Source organism: Fistularia commersonii, chromosome 28 (genome assembly GCF_037954325.1).
Source record: "Fistularia commersonii isolate RoL2024-O1a breed Wild chromosome 28, RoL_Fcom_v1.0, whole genome shotgun sequence".
Lineage (NCBI taxonomy): Eukaryota > Metazoa > Chordata > Actinopteri > Syngnathiformes > Fistulariidae > Fistularia > Fistularia commersonii.
The window spans coordinates 1,186,253-1,208,208 of NC_141311.1; the positions used below are offsets into that span (position 1 = coordinate 1,186,253).

At 45.5% G+C, this 21,956-nt stretch overlaps 1 protein-coding gene across 2 annotated transcripts in view; it reads left to right on the plus strand.

The window, feature by feature from the left end:
• Positions 1–21,956, plus strand: part of prkar1b (protein kinase, cAMP-dependent, regulatory, type I, beta) — a 64,329-nt gene that overhangs the window by 16,574 nt on the left and 25,799 nt on the right. For both annotated transcript variants that reach the window (XM_086175501.1, XM_086175502.1), the window contains one exon: positions 2,327–2,418. In XM_086175501.1, coding sequence (XP_086031627.1) covers positions 2,327–2,418 — 92 coding nt within the window. The remainder of the gene's footprint in view (positions 1–2,326; positions 2,419–21,956) is intronic.

Below are 21,956 nucleotides of genomic sequence, written 5' to 3' on the forward strand. Positions count from 1 at the left end.
CAAAAGCGATCTTCATGCTGACATCTTTCTTCCTACATCATCATCAGTGACTCCCCTGGGGAAACTGTGGAGAGCAAACCGCTGTTTCTAATAGGACACACCCACTTAGCTAATCCTGCTCATCTGATCGAGGACAATTTCTCTGCAAAAGGTCTCTGGAAACTTGGAATAGTGAAAAGCCGCAGTGTATTTATTAGGCTTTTCAGGCACAAAAGGAATAGCTTTGGATTTATGAGCATTCATCGGAAGTCATAAAGATCGTGTAGGCGGGTGAGAAACATTGATTTAAATGAAGTAAATGTCATCGTAAGGAATAAAGCATTATCATAACGGTTCAGGAAGATGATATTGCAAAATAAATCTTTATAATTTTTTTTTTCCTTTGGGCTGCTCCCTTCAGGGGTCAATCACCTGCCTACAGCCAATCACCCGCCTCGATGTAACCCACAGCCAATCACCTGTCTCCATCTAACCCACAGCCAATCAGCTGTCTCCATGTGACCCACAGCCAATTGTCCTCATTCCCTCTATCCATAAGATAAGATAAGATATACTTTATTGATCCTCATAGGGGAAAATATTTTTCCACAGCAGTGTAACAATGACAATATCAATTAATATGAGTATAAATATTAATGTAAGAGACAATTAAAAGATAGCAAAAATGGACAGATGAACACACACAAGGATGAAAATAGACAAACAAATGACAAAATAAAATGAAATAAAAACCAAATGAATAAACTTCCTGTCTGGTGTTCTTCTAGACCTCCTCCAACCTTAGCAATCTTAGGAATAAGAATAAGAATAAAAGCAACTTTATTTATCCCGAAGGAAATTGTTGTGCCAGAGTTTCGAGTAAAACATAACAATGATAAATAATAGTAGGAAATTTTATAAACAGTAAAAAAAAAAGAAAAGGGGGGAGAATAAGAAATACAAATGAAACTATAAAGTGTCAAAGTCAAGGCTATAAAGTGTTTTAAGGTCTTAATACAATGATTTTGAGATTCCCTGCGGCTGAAGGAAGAGGAATTAAAAAGTCTGATAGCCTCAGGTAGGAAAGACCTCCTGTGGCGTTCAGTGGAGCTCCTTCCACCCAGATCTTCACCATCCTCCCCCTGTCCATTTACAATCCTCTCGACTTTTCTCTCCAGAACGTCCGCATTTGGCGAATTCCTAGATATCCTGTATTTTAGCCCGGGTTGATGTCGTATTACTACCCGAGTCAGCAATTCTCCGTTTGCCCGCATAGCAGAAATCATAGGGCCTATACTGCTGAGGCGTAGCTGTTGACTTTTTGAATACATTTTTTCCCATGTGGCTTTACCCAAATATGTATTTTCTAAATTCCGATTGGCTTAAAAAAAAAAAAAAAAAAAAAAGTCGCAGTTTCCCCGATAGGTTAGATAGGTTAGGCCGACCTCTGAGTCACAATTTTGAAGTGTTTAAAAGGTGGCTACAAGCTGAGTGCCGTGACATTTAATGATCCCCTGGGCGACGAGGCTATAACTGGATGTTGTGAAGGATCATTAGGAGTCTGACCTGAAATCTGAATCTGTCAATTTCTTCTACCGCTGAGCCCCTCTGCGTGCACGTGGCCTCAACCATCTCCATTTCCAGGCCGACGGCTTCACCTCTCTGTTAGTGCACACACCTCCGAAGCTTTTCTCAATAGCCACATATTAAGAGGAGATTATGTGTGTGTGTGTGTGTGTGTGTGTGTGTGTGAGCTGCTCAGTGCTGCATGGGTTGTCTTCATGTGGAGACATCTGCTGCCTTAACTTTATTACAGCCTCCACCATCACCACACACACACACACACACACACACACACCAACACACAGTTTCCCATCATTCTGTAGTAACATGGATGGTTATTATTTGTCTTTTTATGTTTTTCTTACTTTTTTGCCCTGCTCATCATAAAAACAGAGCTGAAATTTTGGGATGCCTCTTTATAAATACAGACTTCTGCGGCTTTGTTGTGGTTACAGACTCTGGCATTCCCTTTCCATGGATACACACACACACACACCGCTAAATCTGGGACACGAAAATGCATGTTTTATGAATGAGTTCAGGCCCCTCGTGAATTTTTAAGGGCTGTGTGACATTTTGAGTGTAATCCTCGAACAGATGGGCTTTCCCAAAAATACACCGGCACACGTGTGGTATATTCCTTTCTGCATTTGCCAATACCCTACTCTTTAATTACACAATTTAGACCACTTTGAAGTCGGGGCCCATTATGTGTTTGCGCTGGTTTGTTTCATGTATCCACCTGCGCCGGCCTATAATGGATATTACCGCTGTGTCTGCACAGGTGATCCCGAAGGACTACAAGACCATGACGGCCTTGGCGAAGGCCATCTCCAAGAACGTGCTGTTTGCTCACCTGGACGACAACGAGAGGAGGTACAGGGGTTCGGTTCTTTTACCGGGGTTTGCGCGGCGGCAAACTTCACGCGTGCGTTTGAATGCGCGTCTGCGCCGGCGTCCCGTGAGTCCGGCCGGCCGAGCGCATTGCCCTCGTGGCCACTGTGTGCCAGTGTTGCCTACCGAGGGAGCGTCAGGCGGAGAAGCGGGAACCGAGCACGGGCAGATGTGGCCGAGCAGCGATGGGGTTCAGCGAAGGGTGGGCGAGAAAGCAACTGGATATGTTTGTTATATTCTGTTGTGTCGTCGGTCGCTATGGCAACTTGGGTCCATGTCAGTATCGTAGTATGTATTCAAATATAAGCAGTGGTACACAGACGCAGTCAGAAGCCAAGTTCTCTCAGTCCCCTCCCTCTTATTCATTGTTCCTTTAAACCCCTCCGTTCTTCAAGCCGTCGTCCCTCCATCCCCTCCTTCTCCAGATCCCCGGTGATTGCCGCGTCTGGCTTTGGACGAGAGACGGGGCGTTGTGGGAAAGATTTTCAGGTGGCCCGGGTGGGACGGCGAGGCGGAATAGTGTTTCATTGGCGGGGAGAATCCATTATGTCCCATGGAGAGGAAAATATCAGAGCTTTCCTGTTGGCGAAAGCCTCGGCAGACACACACACGAAAAAAAAAAAAAAAAAAAAAACCCAACCCAAAACACACTCTTTCCAGTCTTTCGTCAGCTGATAATTTACGTCGCTCCTTTGGCACATGCACGCAAGCCTCTGATTGCATGTCAGTGCCTCTGAAGCAGCCCCGAGCAGAGCGCAACATGTGATGGATCCGGACAGTCTGAAAAACCCTGGACTTGGGTGGCTGATGTGGCAGATTAGAGTTACACCAGAGAAAGCATGTGGCAGCGGACCATAAGCCATCAGGTTCTAATGTGCTCAAGGTCTTTTTGGCATGTCGAGCTATGTAATAATGGCGTCATGGGCCCGTGAAACCGAGCATGATGCGTGAATTTATCCGACCGGCTGTCGTGTTTGCCGTACGGGAATCCGCGGGATTTCGCCCGTGGCGGCGAACGCTTCGTACTCGGTAAAGACCGGGATATAACTTGTCCGATTAGCCAACAGCTAGATGGCTTAGACGCGTCTCTGAGAGGCTATCCGAGCTCTGCGCTCTACATTTCTAACATATTCGCTTTTGGTTGCGCTGCAGTTATTTTGCGTCTTGATGTAGCCCTTTGGCCCTTTAGCATTAGCGTGAATCTGCACTATGACAGTCCTTCGTCCACGAGCACGGGGGGCACAACATCGCCTAAAAATGCGCATCTGTCATCACGGCTCGTTTGTCACGTCGTAAATCGCCGGTAGTGATCGGTAATAGTGTTTCTCCATCAAAGTGCAAGCAATTAGAAAACCAGGCCAAGCACCGCGGGCGATAATTTCTCCTTGTCCATTTATTACGTCGCTGGCGTCGATGGCACTGATGGCATAACGGTGTGAAGTACATCGGCTTCCCAAGACGTGTCAGAGTTGCAGAGGACTGACGCACATCAGCAGATGGAGTCCGACCCCCCCACCCACCACCCACCCGACCCCAATCTTTTTCTCTATTCGCGGTCTGCCAACAGCTGGCAGTTTGAGTTATTACCCAGCCTTTCTCATGTGGTGTCACCGGCTGAGGAGACGGCGACAGGCGACTATTAGAGCTGGAAGAACTTCACAACGGCTCCGCGATGGTTTGCATGATGTCAGAGGTATCGATCAATGAGCCGCTGATGATGTTATTTGAAATTCGGGATTTCACTGACACTTTATTGCTTCGGTTTAAGATGCGCTGCGTTTGTTTCGACCGGTGGCTTATTTTTTTTTCTAGAGGGGCTTGAGACAGGGAAAACCAGAAGACTAGTTATGGTTTGTGCTTGCACGTATGCATGCGTGCATATGTGTGTGTGTGTGTGTGTGTGTGTGAAAACATTTCGTGTGATTAGTCACTCAGCGGTTATGTAAGCTGGACACCAGACAATTTGTCCCCCCATTAGCACTACATTATGCTATCATCTCCTTCAATAATGAGTGTGATTGAAAACAATGAAGCCCCTCTTTGTTTTTTGTCTCTCCAGCGTTCCTTCTTTCCTCGCTTTCGTCCCTTTTTTGCCATTTTCTCCCCCTCGTTTTACTTAACCCTCTCACTCTGTCTCTTGTTACTTATCTGCCTTTCAAGGAATTCGCAGAAGCTACACCGGCTCTGTAATTGCTGCATTTTGATGGGCATAATAACAGACACTAGTTAAAAGTGAGGCCTTTTTTCTCTACTTTCTAATTTCTCATTCTTTGGAGTTGCAGCTCCTGCAAGCATTCGTATTTGTTTTTCAGACAAGAAGGTACAAGTTGTTTTTTTTTGTTTTTTCAATCACTCTCGTCACATGAACAGCAGCTCTACGGTAAGGCTCCATAGGTGACGGTCTAGTTTTCATATGTACGAATCTTGAATATTGGATTTTATCACTCGGAGGACATTAAGATTCTGCTGCTGACATAAAAAGCCAGAATTCGGGTGATGATCGAAAAAGCGGTCCCCTTTTTGGTATCAAGGACTGGTTTTATGCATGAAAATGTTCAAATCATAAAAACTTTTTATCAGTTCACAGTATTTAATCAGTATTTAATACAACCATTACACTTTATACAACTATTGCACTTTATCTATAAGCAATTACAATATGAACGTAATTTCTGGACTATTGAGTGCACCGGAATATAAGCCGCACTGGCTAAAAAAAAACTAAAATTAAATATATGTACATAAATAGGCTGCACTTTTTCTATAAGCTGCAAGTGTCCACATTTACATTGACACTTTTTTTCCAAACAGTGGCTGTAACACAGCTGATGAAAAAGATTCATAATAAATAAGACAAGGAAAAGTCCATCCATCCATTTTCTATCCCCAGCTTTTGTCCTTGTCCAGTGGATCGCTAGCTTGGTCTGCCTCCTGCGCACTAAAAATGTAAAAGTCGTCTTTTACGGTGTCGGAATCGAACGATTTCAGAAATTCACGGTTATTTCCCCGGTCTGATGTGAAGTGGCTAAATGTTTTGGTGGCGTGAAGCTCGTTAGCGCCAAAAAAAAAATTCCATAAATTAGCTGCATCATTGTTTAAACCGAAGTGTTCAAAGCGTGCGTAAAAAGTAGTGGCTTATTGTCCGGAAATGACGCTAGTTTTCATCTACGTGTCTCAAATATCAGATTTTATCACTTGCTGGATGTTAAGATTCTGCCGCGGACATGAAAAGCTAGGCGGTGATGACCGCCGGTTTAGTTTGTCCGTCAGTTAAAAGATGCAAGCAGCTGATGCTAACATTAAAAGACTCCCAGCGATTTTTAGCTCACGTATGCTAACACAGGATTTGTGGCCCCATTTAACCCTGAGAGACAATGTAAACAGAGGACATCCAGAGAATGATGCACGAGCCGAGGCACCTATTAATTTTGGTGACTCGAACGAAAAGTCAAAAGAGCACGTGCACACTTCCGTTCACTTCACTCCAATCGCATTTCCATTCTGACTTTTCGGTTTGGCTTGGCTGCGCCGTAAAAGCTACGGCAGGGAAATGGACGTGTGACAACGTCAAACGAAAATAAGCACACAAGATAAGCACACTTTTTCAAAATGGCCGGACCATGTGAAGAGAGCACACACATCAGTGCGCACACACACACACGGTCACACACACACACACACACACACAGAGCCTGAGACCAGGAAATCTGACACATGGAATTGTGTGTTAATCAAGACTCCGGGTTCCCAGCTGGAGTTGAATCACTGAGAATAGTCTGATATGCATTCTTGACAATTTTGTGCGCCCACTGTGGTGTGTGTGTATATGTATGTATGCCTATGTGTGTGTGTGTGTGTGTGTGTGTGTGTGTGTGTGTGTGTGTGTGTGTGTGTGTGTGTGTGTGTGTGTGTGTGTGTGTGTGTGAGTTTGCCACAGCTTTTTACTGTGGAAATGCTAATAAAGCTTTACTGGAGCTCACAAGTTCTCTCTCTCTCTCACACACAAACACACACACACACACACACACATACACACGTATATATAAATAATATAGGCCAATATAAAAGAGTGCATAATTTGAGGCTATGACGAAAGCAGGATCAATATTTACAGTCGCAGAGAGACTGATAGACTCGTAGAGTAACTCTTCTATTTAGCTCCAACTGCGGCTTCGGGCTGCAATTTAAAAAAAACAAACGAAGAAAGGAACACAATTTTACCCAAATGTTTTCAATCTTCAATTAAAACCAACATAATTATTGGTTTTTAAGAGGTGGAGGGGGCAAATGAGCTTCCCAGTGCAGCCCGAAGGGTGAGGAGTATTTCTCGAGACGAGATTAGTCACGGGAGGGGGAAGGGGGGTGGGGGAGGAGACGCACACCACATGTTCTGCTTGAATTTAGAGAGAATCAAAGTTTGAACTGCCAAACGATATCCTCGCAGATACGGAGACGAACTGCACACGTCGGCTGCGTCTGTTTATCTCTTCGACCTTGGCCTCGGGCTGCACCGAGGTTGCAATTCTCCGCCGCCGCCGCCGCGGGGCCCCCCGGCAGCCCTCCGGGCGCGTATCTGTATTCCCCGACTATTAGCTGCCATAATGACCTCATTATGATACGTCCTCACAAGTGGACCCGCAAGCACGCCAGATAAGTCGGGAACAGGTGTTCGACTTCACTTTGTTGCGAGCCCGTTCTGCCAACACCCAAATCAGCCTGAAACCACCTGTCTCAATACTGTTACGGTACGCTCGCGCTTATCGTGTTGACAGAAACCATTATTTCTTATCATCCACCTGTCAGCACTTAGACGATAATCATTCTCAGATTAAAAGGTGTTTCCATCTGAAAAACAACCGGCGTCTTTCATTGGAAGACGAGCGCCATGTATGCATCGCTGTGTGTGTGTGTGTGTGTGTGTAAGCTGACGTTTATACAGCTTGAACGTCAAATGAGGTTTTCCTAGAAGATCTTCACCGAGTGAGAATCGCGCTTTCAATTAAGATCAACGCTATCGGCATTTTAAATAAAAAAATCCCTCAGATACGACTGTCGAGAGTGTTTCTTATCTCCCTTCCTACCGGAGTGATATGGAACGAGACGGCTGATAGCATTAGGCCGCGTACGTGTTCACGTTCACCCCGTTTTTGTTTAGTTTTTCTTTGAAACACCTGGTTAAAATGACCTTGAGAAGAAGTGAGAACTTCATGTGTGTGTTTCTGTGTGTGTGTGTGTGTGTGTGTTTGTGTGTGTGTGATGGCCCCTGCTGGAGAGACGGTTCGGAGAGAACGGACATTGGTGACATTCTTTGTGGGATTAATTATAGAAAAAGAGGCCTCTGGGAAATCTGCCATATTTGTTTACAGCTTCTGTGCTTTTATTGTTCCCTTGACACACAGAAAGCAGGCATAAACAGACATATTGTGAAACGTCAATTAATAGAAAAGCCTTTCGCTCGGCCGTCCGGCCCCTGAACTCGCCGTCCGGGGATCCGAGGACAGGTGTTTATTTGGGATAAGCCTTTCTGTCACTTCTCCCGCTTAGCGCCGCAAATTTGACAACTACCAGCTTCTTTTCTTTTTTTTTTTTCTCCCCTCCTCAGTTCCACCGCCACGATGATCATTGAATGTGACTGGGGTTTCTATGCAAGCTAGAGGAAAAAAAAAAAAAAAAACCAAACAATTGTTACAGTCTCTATGAGACAGGCCTGTATTTGTCAAAACCTGTAGCCACACCCAGCCAGAAAATGGAAATTGGCGTTTAATTGGCGTCCAACATTTAATTGAGGTTTTACTGTATATGCTCTTAAGGTTGTCTTGTCCTGTCTGCCTGCATTAGTCAATGTCTTTATGCTGCACAGGCCGTCTCCTGAGGACAGTACAGACATAGAAACCCCACTCCCTCCAGAACCACAAAAATACTCTGGCAGGCCGGAGGAAACCCTGTCCATTCCATTACTTAAGCTGTCTTGGCAGCGCTGGCAGAATCTGAAATAACTATTTACCGTTTGGTGACAAGAGCTGTCTTTTTTTTTTTTTTCTTCCCCCTCCTCTCCCTCTCCGGACAGGAACCAGTGCCGAATTCCTCGAATCGCAGTCGTATATAACCGATATGTCGGGAAGCGTATTTCTTTTTGCACTTGTCCGACACATAATTGCCGCTGTTAGCAAGTGATAAATAAAGTTTGGGCGGTTTGGGAGAATGATGGTGAAGGGCTGCAGCTGACTTCATCTTCACTGCTTAATCCTCTAATTAACCGGCAGAGTAATGGCTTGATGAGGTGACCGATTAGTTGACCTCTGACCCCTAAACCCTGACCTCTGCACCTTCCTTAAAAACCCCTGCCGACGGACGGGGAACATCTTCCCTGTGCCGCCACGCGGTGCGCGTATGTGTGTGTGTGTGTGTGTGTGTGTGTGTTAGCCGAGGTACGAAAACAACAATAAATAAATCAGCGAGCGACAGAAAACTTAGTCAAACAAACAGCAGCAAAGAGAGAGACACTTAAAGTGCCTGAGGGAGATCTGCCTCGTCTCCTGTTCCAGCGGAAGTTTATTTTAGGTCAGTGCAAAGGGACAGAACAACAAAGAGGACGGGACGATACTCTGCCGCGTAACCTTATCAGATGGGACACTTTGCACGTCGCCGTATCGGACGGGGCGCCCCGTGTGGGACCGGGAACACGACCCCGCTGCTGCGTTTGCGTGTTCCCGTGCAGGCGTCGGTGTACATGTATTCTTGCACATGCGTGTCGGACGACCCCCCCCCCCCCCCCTCGCCTCGCCTCGCAGGCCGCCGTTCGTTCCCAGCGGCGCGGCGTCAGGAAAACAAGCTGCAGAGCTGCTAATGACACCAGAGATTTATTTGTCATTCCCTCCTCGCATTCAAGCGTCATTCCCGGTTTACTTTGGGATGTGGAGTAATAAAGAAGTGTATTAAGCCTTTCATTCAAAAAAATAAACCTCTCCGATGTGGATCATCACAAAAGGATTTAGATTAATTTCAGGATACGGATACAGTAAGAATTTGCCCCGGTGATATCCTGTAAAATGAAACATAAGTCTGACGGTGTGTATGTGTGTGTGTGTTTGCAACATGATTTTATTGTGTATTTCTCTCTCTCTCTCAAACAAACACACACACACACACACACACACACACACACACACACACACTCTGGCATCATGTGCAATAATTCTCCGTTTGTGCAATAGATCCAATGTCTTCTGTGCAATAAATGTTTTTTTATGCTTATACACAAAATTACCACATGTAATCATATATAAGATACGTTACATATATTTTTACATACCTTTAACTTTATTTTTTGTTGAACTTCTTTTGATCTTTACTGTTGTCTTTATTTATTTATTTTTTATTCGCTATTTTTATTCTTTATTTTTATATAGAGCTCTATTTTGATTCTCCCCCACTCGAGACTTTGTTTTCAACGAATAGCAATTTCCCCCGGGGGATCAATAAAGTATTGATTCTGATCATCTTGTTTGCGCATATCTGTTCAAATAGCACCACAATTAAGGAAATGAAAGTTGGAAATTCCTCAGCGAGTTGGTCAATGTTTAAAGTTTATCCACAAATAAAACAAACATTTCAATGACGACAAGAGTTACTCTTACACCAGGGTTCACTTCCTTTAAGGCTACTTTGAGTGTGTGTGTGTGTGTGTGTGTGTGTCCACATTCTCATCTAGCACTAGTGTTTTGTTGCCCACCCTTAATTTCTCACACTTCAGAGAGTCAATGTGTGTGTGTGTGTGTGTGTGTGTGTGTCGCAGACATAACAAGACAGAGACATTAGAAGAGCAAGGGAGATTAATTTGTTATTTGTATTTCACTGTGTGTGTGTGTGTGTGTGTGTGTGTGTGTGTGCGTGTTCAGGTGTAAGCATATGATTTGTATTTTATGGAGGGCTGTGTAATAACATCGGTTAGAAGCAGAAACAAATTAGCAGGTTTCTGTTCTGTGTTGTCGCGTCCGTTTGCTTGCGTGTTTGTATTTCCTGCCTCGCTGAACCCCTCATTGACTCTCTGTGTGTTCTCATCCCTGTCCTTCCTGAGAGCTTGGTGGTCCTCTTTCCCTCTCTTTTTTTTTTTTTTTTTGCGGAATTCTGTCCTTCGCTTCCTGTCTTTCTCCCTTTCTCAGTCATGCAGGCTTATTCACGTCTACATCCACACGGCCGTCCAGTCCCTCCCCCGCATTTATGTGTCGTCTTTTCTCTCCGTCCCCTGCGTGGCTTTGTGCTGCGGCCACAATACCAGAGGCCAGGCGATGAGGTCACTCTCCACAGGAGAGCTGCAGGCCTCAGTGCACCGCGACCGTCCCCACCACCACCACCACCTACCCTGCGCGCAGAACAACTGTCCTCTTACCTCCCCCGGCTCACCGCGTCTTGTCTAAACTCAGACGACCTCACCTCGGCGCTGGCAGAAAAAAAAAAAAAAAGCAAGCGAGCGCCAGAAACATAACCATTTTTGGGAAGTCGGTGTCCTCGCGGGCTTGTGCAGACACACACAAACGGACGTTTGCATATTAATGCGTACAGGCAAATGAGCGGCGAGCTGGGAAACGCCGTCTCCTTCCACACCGCGCTGTGTTCTAACCTGTCCGCCGCTGCCTCCTCAACCCCAACAACCCCCGGGGCATTTTCTTTAGCTCCATCCAACGCCTTGTGAGTCATATATAACTGGAGGTGTGTGAACCATCCCGACCCGGCGTACCCCCAAGTCTGCACGGGACGCTAACCCGGATATTTGTGATTCATCAGCGTCTTTTTCAGCTGCTTATATCATCACCTCGTGTCAGTGTGTGTGTGTGTGTGTGAGCATGGCAGGTATGCCGCGCATTCCAGAGACGTGACTATCAAATATGTTGCGTTTGTGGTTCGGTATCTCAGGGAAATGGAGGTCACCTCAGTGAGGGATGCAAGTAGGTGGGAAAACTCGTTTGTGTGTCTGATTTGGAGAAAAGATGCAACTCTAGATGGTTTTGTGGGTCTCACATGGAGCTCCATGGCTTTATCTGAGGTCCCGCAGCCCAGGGCAGCGTGAGGACGCTGGCGTTCTAGCGAATCGGAAGCTCGACGGTTCGCTCTCTGCGTGGTGGTCGCGGTTGTCGAGCGCGAGACGGACTGCCTCGAATGACAAATTGTGAATTCCATCGGACAGTTCTGCCGAAAACATTATATAAATGTGAAGTGAAAACAAAAGGTTTAATCCCCTCATTTCGTCTTACTGTCGGACCTCAAAGGGGATTGGATCGGATATCTTGTTATGGGAAAACTACTCAGCCCGGGTATTAGCGTGCACTATGGGTAAAAGGAGTCCAGGCAGCAGAAATCAAAACCATGCAGAATGGAGTCCAAGCCCTGGCATGTTCCAGGCAAACTAAATCCCCAATCACTCACGCTTGACACTCATCTAATATTTCTCAAGGGTTTTGGCAATGTTCACAAGCCGTGCTTACAGCCAGGTAACATGATTTATGGACTGAATAAAGATCTTTCCCTTAAAGTGGCATCATTGAGTAAGTCGGGATGCTGGACTCATTCATGTTCTCACTAGTAAGAGGGTCTGGGCCGGGTCACCGTGGATCCGGTCTAGCGATCGACTCGAACCGGTTTCATCAGACATGATTTTTGTTTTGATCCTGAGACTTCGGTGAAGCAGACTTGTATGCTTGCGTGCTCCATCGCAGTTTCACTAACTGGACAACTGACTGGACAAAATCCCAGCTGTTCTGAACCATCTTGCGGTCCAAAAAACGGCAAATCAGTGCAACTGATGCCCCTCTAGATGACTTATGTAAAGTTAGACATCTGGCACACATGTGTTGCTGCTCCATTCATGAAAATGTAAATATTATCAAAGACACGGGAACTCTTGTATTCACTCATTCACAAACGCACTCAGCCACGACGATGGCTATCCATTCTATCAACTGCCCCAAATATATATTACATACCGTCATTTCTGGAATATAAGCCCTACTTTTTTTACCCGCTTTGAACACTGCAGCTTAAAAAACGGATTTATGGATTTTTTGAGGCTAACAAGCTTCCCGCCGCCAAAACATTCAGCCGATGAAATGACCGGGAAATTTTGAGGCCGTCCAATTCGGACACCGAAGAAGACAACTTTAATGGTTTTAGTGCACAACAGGAAGACCAAGATAGCGGTCGGCTGGAGTAGGACAAAGCGGGGATAGAAAATTGTCTTATTTATTTGTCATCTTTTTCATCAGCTGTGTTCAGAAAAAAAAAAGCATTTCCAGTACATATTTGTGTTACGGTATGTCATTTTTTTTTTCTGTGTAAGTACCTCATGTTACAACGTGGACCCCTCATAGACAAGTGCGGCCTATGTATGTTCACATAGATTTATTTAGTTATTTGTGGCTTATATTCAGGTGTGCTCAATAGTCTGGAAATTATAGCCTATATAATCAGTCTATACAGTATTTCTAAATTATAAGTGTTGTATATAGGTGTATCCAGCGATGCTGTATGGCCTAGAAACAGTGATAATGACCAAAAGAGGTCGGAGGTCACAGAGATGAAGATGTTGAGGTTCCAGGATGGAGAGGATCAGGAATGAGTCCATCAGAGGGACGGCACATGTTAGATGTTTTGGAGAGAAGGTCAGAGATGGTTGGGTCATGGACAGATAGTGAGTATATTGGTAGACGGATGCTGGAATTGGAGGTTTAGAAGAAGACCAAAGAGAAGATTGATGGACGACATGACTGAGGATGTGGAGGTAGTTGGTGTGAGAGAGGAGGATCCAGAGAAAAGGGCTGGATGGAGAAGGTGGATTCTCTGTGGTGACCCCCGAAGGGAAAAAAAGAAGATATACTGTAGGTGTATCCAGGTTAGCTGAGTCTCCAGCAAGTTAGAACTGCAGCACAGGAGAAGATTACATTGCATGATAAAAGTTCCTTTTTTTTTTTTTGAGCCGGCATCAGACCGAAATTTCATCAGTTTTTTGCCCGAAACGTAAAATATCGCTGTCACGTCGTGGCAATACTACCATGAATATGAATTCAGAGAGGTGGATTTATGAATACGCCACTCAAATGTCTCCAAGGGAACAGATTCGGTTAATTCAATCACTTGGAAGAGGAACATTTACAGGCATCTGTGAGGGTTTTCACAAATAAGCCGAACCGTCTGATTCTAGCGATACTATTTAACCGAGATCCATCTGAACACGTCAACGTGCCCTCGCATCTCGGACCGTCTCCAGCCGTCGAGGGAAGAGAAGACGATCACGTGCACGTCCCCCCGTCTTTGACGCTGTTTTCGTGTAACAAAAGAAGTGTCGGGATTATCGGCGGGACGCGATTTGTTCGCGGACACGTTCCACTCGGTGTCGGTTGGAATACAGGGTGAATGCGGAGGGACGGCGGGAGCGTCAGCCAGTGTTTACCCCCACTGGGAGGACATGATGTTCCTGCAACCCTTCAGTGGTTTTATAGTGCAGCCAGGCCCAAAATACAACCCACACACTGACCAGGCCACATTAGCCAGGGCCGAGCTGCCCAGCGCCCTACAGAAAAGCTGGGGTTGGCCCGTGGCCTCCTATTGTATACATCCCGTCGGCTTTGTCTATGCTACTGTGATAGATTCCAGCACTCCGACACAGACAACAGTCCAGTTATAGCGTGTTAATTCTCCCATGACCTCCTCTTTGGTGTGTGGGTGTTGCTCTGGTTGAGTTTCATTTAGATTAGAGGTGCTCGGTCCACTCCTCCGCTCACTAACCTTGGCCGGCACTTGTGTGGAAGAGAAGGCCGGCCTTTCAATTCCGCTGGTGATACCTGATATTAAGAAGTGCTGCTTGTGCTGTCATCTACTCATATAAGGTGGTTATGATGACAAGTTAAGGGTTTTACACTTTACGGTCCATTTGAAAGGCTGCTTTGCCTTGGTCCCCTATGAAAAGAGATTTATTCAGATTACAATGACGGTAGTCCGAATCGATAGCCGTATTGATTGATCGTGACTGGGATTTGCTAATAACCCAGATAGCTGTTCCGCACCTTAAGGGAAGCCCAGGCTGAAGGCGCATCATCCAAATCCCTGGCTTTGGTTTGTTCTTGTTTTGTTATTTATTCTCTTATGTCGAACTTCACACATATCTGTGTGTTGCGAGACACAATTCTATTTTTATTTGTTTTGGTTACTTTGAGCATCGGGCCTCATTCGACCCTGTAGACTGCATGAGACGCGTCAGCAAAAAACCTAATTGTATTTATAGCGTCTCCTCTGAGCTAATGTGTGTGCTACATGGCTCATTATGCAGATAGAAAGGGATCACGCTACACTAAACAAAACCATCACTTTTCTTTGTTTCAGGGAATTAAACACTAATTGCATGTTTATTAAAATTATATTCAATATCTGTAAATATGCCCTTCCACCCTGCTACTTTAGAGAACATGCTTCGGTGTAATTGAACTTTCCAAAATCATGGTTGCCGTTGCCGTTAATCAACGCTACGGCTAACTTTATTTACGGCGAAGCTTAGCGGAGTTGCTAACATTAGCACATTCCACTGTTGTAGCATAGCATACACAAGGTGCAGGACGGTTACTCAACACTGTCCAGGTCTGCAGGATGGCTCTGTCTGTTTACAACAGGGAAGGCATTACATCACTCACAAGTCAGCTATTGAATGTATACTATTGTGCTCCTCGCACCCGCAATTTACCGTTATGCGGCGGACTCACCGCCACAACGCCAAGTGATGAGATTTAGCCGACCACACATGCGAGCACACCGCAATTCACACGCCCGCGGCGGACAGGTTCGTCCTTGAGCTGTCCCACCGTGGATACATGGATACATCCTCCTTCACTTCTTCTCTCCTCCAAGTCATCTACTCAAATCTCCTACTTCCTCAGGGCCTGCAGCATTTTCTGCGCTTCGCTCTGATCTCCGTGTCAGCCAACTGTATGTATGTGTCCCAGCGTGCACGTCTGATGTTCTGTGTTGTGTAAACACCTGTGGGGTTTCAAGGAGGCCCATTATGCTCATTTCAAGGATAAAGCGTGAGGTTTTTTTTTTTTTCGCTTACAGGGATGACTTGTTCACACATTTACCTCATTATTTAAATTTGGCTACATTTGGTCGTCACAAGACCATTGTATCTCTCTCTCTCTCCATATATATATATATATATATATATATATATATATATATATATATATATATATATACACACACACACACATATATATATATATATATATATTTTTTTTTTTTTTTCATATATATTATTGATCCCCATAGGGGAAATTCCTTTGTCACAGCAGTGTTTCAGTTATAATGTCAAAAAAAAGTTAAATAAATATGAATTTAAATATAGATAGCAAGACAGAACGACATCCACAAATATGTATATATATATTAATAATATGTATTTATATTATACATTTTATATATATATAAATAAAAAGAACACTTAAACAACACAATGTAAGTCCAAGTCTATCACGGTGAACTCAAACGGTCCACTTAGGAAGCAACACTGATTCATTTTGACTAGTTTAAGGACATTTGATCAGCCCGTCGTGTGTTTTTACGCTTTCGTTTTGAGTGTGATTTTAAATCCAGACCTCCATGGGTTCATACATTCGATTTCCATTGATAACTTTTGTGTGATTTTGTTGTCAGCACGTTCAGCATTTTATAAGAATATTTCATTCATTCAGATCTAGGATTATGTTATTTTAGTGTTTCCCTTTATTTTTTGGAGAAGTGTAATTGACAAACATGAGGAAAAGCAACAAGTGGCATGAATCTGCAAAAGCAAGACATTGGTTGAAAAAAAATAGCGCTAAAGTCTCAAGTAGAGCCCTTTGTGCTATATTATGTGAAACGATCTGCTTTTCATTGCAACCGGAAAGCCAGAGTTGAAAGTCAATGGAGTGAATATTGAGTCAAACTGAGCTCTAGGGTGGTGAGAATCAGTGAAAAACTTGAAAATGCTTAGTTTGTGAGCTTTGTAATCGGACAACAATTCATGACGTCTTTAAATAGCTGCACCAGCTGCAGGTTCACACTCCTATTTAACCTTCTGCGTTCGATGTTACAGAAAAGGCAAGACTTTTTATGACATCGGAGAACAAATCGGCACCGGCGTAACACAAGCAACAACAAGCCGGGGGGTGGAGGTGGAGGTGGAGGTGGAGGTGGAGGGAACTTCTCAGACCTCGAAGGGTTAAACACCCCGAGGAACTATTTTTGTTCCATTCTGTGGCTCAAACGCTCATTTTGTTTTCCTGCTTGAGTTGTGTCGGGTGGGTGGCGGGGAGAGTGCGTGCCTCGGAGACAGCGGCGTGTCTTGTGATGTTCAGCGCTGTGTCGGATTGTGCACACGTGTGTGTGTGTGTGTGCATGTGTACACAAGTGGAGATAGAGCGAAGGAGGCCCGACGCTTGGCACCTGTACACAGCGAATTAGGATATTTCATCCTTCCTCACTCCCGTCAATGTCCCCTTCAGACACATCACAGGGGCGGAGGCTTAGTCCTGTCAGCACCCGATTCACCCTGACCCCTTTTCTCTTAAGTGGAGGAAGGGGTTTCCTTTTCCTGCCCCGGGGCCAAGCCACAACATAAAAGCACCAGGCATTAGGAAAGTGTGAAGATGCACTATGGATGTTGTGTGTTGGTTAATGACGGCTAATTCATTTTTTCAAGTCAGTCAACAGCCGAGGTGCGTAATGACTATGCCGAGGGAATGCGCGCAAGCAGAAGGGAAGACATTGATCGGAAAGAAGAGGGACAGGCGGCAGGGTTGGGCATGTTTGTAATATTTTTACGTTGACATCATGGCTGCATCCACAGCTGGTGTGTGTTGAATCATCAGGTAGGGCTGCGGAACAGCTGAATTTATAACAAGGTTGAAAATAATGAAGCACGAAACCCCCGTTTGGAGAGTTGGTGACGTGCGACGAGGAGAAAACTCGTTTTCACTCCTTCCCTTTACCGGGTACGCTAACTGCTTTTCATTTTGTAGTCTTTACTTTTCTTGCGGACGTGTCTCGGCGGTTAACAAGAAGGTCCCTGCTTTCGAATCCCACAGCGGAGCCTCCACGGTTCTCTGTTCCTCCCACAGTCCAAAAACATCCAGGAGACCCTAAATTTTCCAAACTCACACACCGAACATAAACAAATATGTCACTCTCCTACGCTAACATCATAATCTAGAACATAAAAACACCAGAGAGTAAAAGTGAAAAAATAAATTTAAAAAGACTGACGCTCGGGAGCCGTAACGAAGGGCAAAACCTTTCCTGAATGCAATGCAAATGAAAGAAAAACAAATGTAGCACAATCCAATATGGCGTACAACCGGAAACTTCCTCGAAGAACGCCGCGTGGCGCCAACTAGTTCCCGTGCAAAGTTTGTTTTAACATCCCAAACGCCGTGCATTGGAATGATGGAACAAAACTCTATTAATAATTCCACGAGAGATGGCTAAGGAACCAGGAAAGGTCATAAACCGAGGACCGTCCGTGTACGTTCTGACCTCAACACTTGACCCTCCCAGATGAAAACTTGACATCACAACAGTAAAATGTTAGGTTACACCCTGAATACACTTTCACATTCACTGTTACTCTTCATTCGGCGCAGGACAGTACAGTAATCCGACCGTTTCAAACAAGTGGAAGATTTAGCTGATATTTACTGTCAAGATGCTGCGAAAGTGTTTGATGTTGGCTCTCTTTCCTGTGGCGCTTTCCCCTCATATCCTTCGAGCAACCGCTGCCTCCCTCTCATCCTCTTCCTCCTCCGTCTGGACCTTTCTTCCGCTGCCATGGAACCCTGCCCCTTCACTCCGCTACGCCAACATTTGTGTGTGTTCTGTGCCCACCCGAGGGCAAACGTTGTATGCCTTGGCTCGGAGTGTGCGCCGTGTGAAAACGATTGGGAAAAGGGATCGTCCGAGCTCCGCATCATTAGCCGGTGTGTGTGACGGTCTCGCAGGCGAACGCTGCCGCTGACCTCCCCGGTTCCTCTCCATCGCATCTCAGATCTAAAACGGGACAGCCAGGGACACGGCGGTGCGAAAAGCCCTTCCTGGGCACGGGAAGGAGGTGCTCAGGTTCATTGTAATGAGGCATCGTAATCATAGCTTTATGACAAAGCTGGCACTTCCAGGCTACCCGGGTCCAAGGTGTCGGTATCGGCTCTGTCGTATCTCAGCCTGATATTTTATCTGAGCTCGAGCGCTTCAATTAGGCTCAAAGGTTTCAAGTAGAAGAAGGTGTTGTAACTTTCCCTCCCGTCACAGGAGTGTGTCCGACCGAAAAAACGCTTTCTCATCCTTCCCACGAATGCCGAACAATGTTCCGACAAACGGGACCAGAAGGTCTCCCGACGTGAAATATGTAGCACAAACAGGAGATTGGCCGGGCCACACATCTAGTCTTGTGCTGTAAAGTTTGGTTTTGGGGCGGCGCGGTGTCTGGGTCGAGGGCATGACGCAAAAAGTACGCTTGGTCATCACTTTCTAGAATTTCCCAACTGGGATTAATGATGAACATGTATCCCTGTCTGTCTGGGAACCAGGAATATTGATTTGTTACTCATCGACGCGCACACACACACGCACACACACACACACACACACACACACTGCATTGAAGTTCAGTGGTAGGCCATACCCACTACCCCCTTCAATTTTTTCCAAATTAAACATTGATGATCTTCTGAAATATCCAGTAGAACCCCCTCAGACTAGTCCGAACGTCAGCAGACTACAGTGACTAATCAGAGCTTGTGAGATGTTGTCTGCTTTGCAAGGAGCAAAACATGTATGTTACCATTTTTGGATACTGGATTTCTGATTTGTTCTGCTCTCTGCTGTTCTGATCCCTGCGGTATCTACAGGCGGCATGGTTTCCTCCTGCGGGTCACGGCGGCGTTGTACGGGTCACGCCGATCAACGACTGAACTACATCGGCATGGCCCGAGGTGCTCGTATCCAAACTTTAAGGCAACAGGATGCGCCCGGGTTTACACCCCTTATAAAACCAGCCGGGCCAGCTGTGTGGGTTTAACAGTGTGCTCCCTGCTCTTAAATACAACTCCTGGCACTTCATCACAGAACATCACCCTGACTGGACCTCCGTGGATGTCCACGTATGTGAACATTAGCCCCTTTAGGTCTTAGAGTGAACTATCACCGAAGACTAACTGCTCTTAAAGCTTGTGCGACACACGCATGCTTTTTCTGATGTCGAGAGGACTTCAGGCCAAGTTTAGGAAAAGCTCCTTGCCCTTTTTCCTGCTGTGCCGACAGTTTCCTAAATGACAGTCCACCCATCTATGACAACCCATCCAACATCAAACTAAACGCTAACTTGGATAATTCACCCAATTTGAACAGATTACGTAGGCATTCCAAATCATCTTCAAGAGTATTATCATGTATTTTAGCGTATTATGAAGTAGCATTGCCCGACATGACCTGGTGCGTGGCTTCCCTTGGAGGCCAGAGAGAAGAAACAGTCAGCAACTGGAGGCCTGATCCCTCTATTTGCACCAGGCCTCTGGTGTTAGAAAGGGCACCAGAGCTTTCATGCCATAAATATATTGTCCTTGAATGCCTCAGGGCTTTATAATTATACCCTCTTCATTTGCCCTTGTTCGCTTTCCCTCACACTCTTTTATGCGCACCTTTTCGGCATGTGTCACTGTTGTGAATGTATGTCAGATCAGACTGGATTAGATGGTTAAATATAAATTGCATTGTGTCCACATTAACAGAGCTCAGTGGGGTGAGTTGGTTGTTCCATGTGAGTAATTTCACTGCTTGTGCTTAACTTTATACTCTGGAAATGAGACTATGCACCACAAAGTCCACCTCACGAAGCTGTTTTCACTGAGGCATAGTGAGGAATTAAAAAAACACCGTCTTTATCAATCTCATCTGTTTCTGGTGTGTTCCTGTAAGTTCTTCTAAGCCAGCCCAGCTCTGGACCTGGTGACAATCAGCATGTCAACCACCTGCTTCTTGTGTGAATGTAAAAATGTGCACTGCAGCTCCAGGACCCTCCTCTCTGACCATTCTTTGACTTTATTTCCAGTCTTCTTCTTCTAGATTTCCTTTGGGCTTTTCCCTTCAGGGGGTCGCCACAGCAAATCAACCTTCTCCTCCAGCCTTCTAGATGTCCTACCTGGCAGGAGTGTTCATGTCCAAACCATCTCAGTCATCACTTTATCTCGGTCATACATGTCTTGCACCCCTGTGACAACTTCTTCTTCTCCTTTGGGCTTTTCCCTTCAGGGGGTCGCCACAGCGAATCAACCTTTTCCATCTAACCATATTCTCTGTATCCTCTTGTCTCACAACAACTAACTTCATATTCTCTCTCACGACATCCATAAATCTTCACTTTGGTCTTCCTCTAGACCTCCAATTCCAGCATCCATCTACCAATATATTCACTATCCCTCCTCTGTCAATGACGTTCTCTGAACTTCTCTCCAAAACGTCCAACATGTGGATTTGACTTTATTTCTGGTATCCATCATCCCAGCATGTAGGAATCAGGATGTTGAAATCAGTGATTCAATTCTTCGGGTAAATCACGAGCAGGCTGTGATTTTTAGGATGTAACTGTGACTTCTAAAGCAAGGACTATCGTCTCAACTGCCAGAATCAGCAATCTGAGATACTTCCAACTGCAAATTGATCCTCGCTCGAGACCCGAACTTTGCCGAAGTCAAACCCGCAGCGCCGCAACATCCAGAAACGACCCGCGAAGTTCCCCCATTTCCCGCGGTTGTCGATTTTTCTGCCCTTCGCAAAACCTCTTCCACCGTGGGAGGACGTCCGTTCTAGACGGGTCATCTACTCCCAGCTGATGTTATCCAACAGTCTGCGGTCCATTAAGAAACCAAAAGACACGGCGGTGGGTCGAGGCGCGTGAGGACCGGTGGGTGTTTACGGCGTAACGGGGGCGCCGTGGCATCGGGGCGGTAATGGAGGAGATAAGACGTTTGCAACTGAACAAATAAACACATGCGGTGTCGGAGAGATTAGGAAGAAAGAGGAGAGAGAGTGAGGTCTTCAGTGACCGAGCAGGTCAAATCACAAGCAAGAATGACTGCGCTACATACATGTCTGACCCCCCCCGCAAGCTAACCACAGTTTTATGAGTGTTTGAAAACAATAATAGGGTGTTGGTCTGTGTTGTGAGCTCATGTGTCAAGTGACAGAGTGCCTGAACACATAAACTGTAGTCTGACACACACACGCTCGTACCGTGCCATATAACCGGCATCATGAATTTACAGTAATTTTAGGGATAATTGGCTTCACCCTTCATATTTAATCTGCGACAAAACCGCAGTTTAATGTCGAACACGAGACGAAGCAATGCACAGCGGTGCGTCGAGGTGTCCTCTTTCCCCGGCGGGATCGGCTCCCACGTTAAAACCGGCGGTGACTTCATCTTTTGGCATCGTCCTCCGAAAATGATGCCC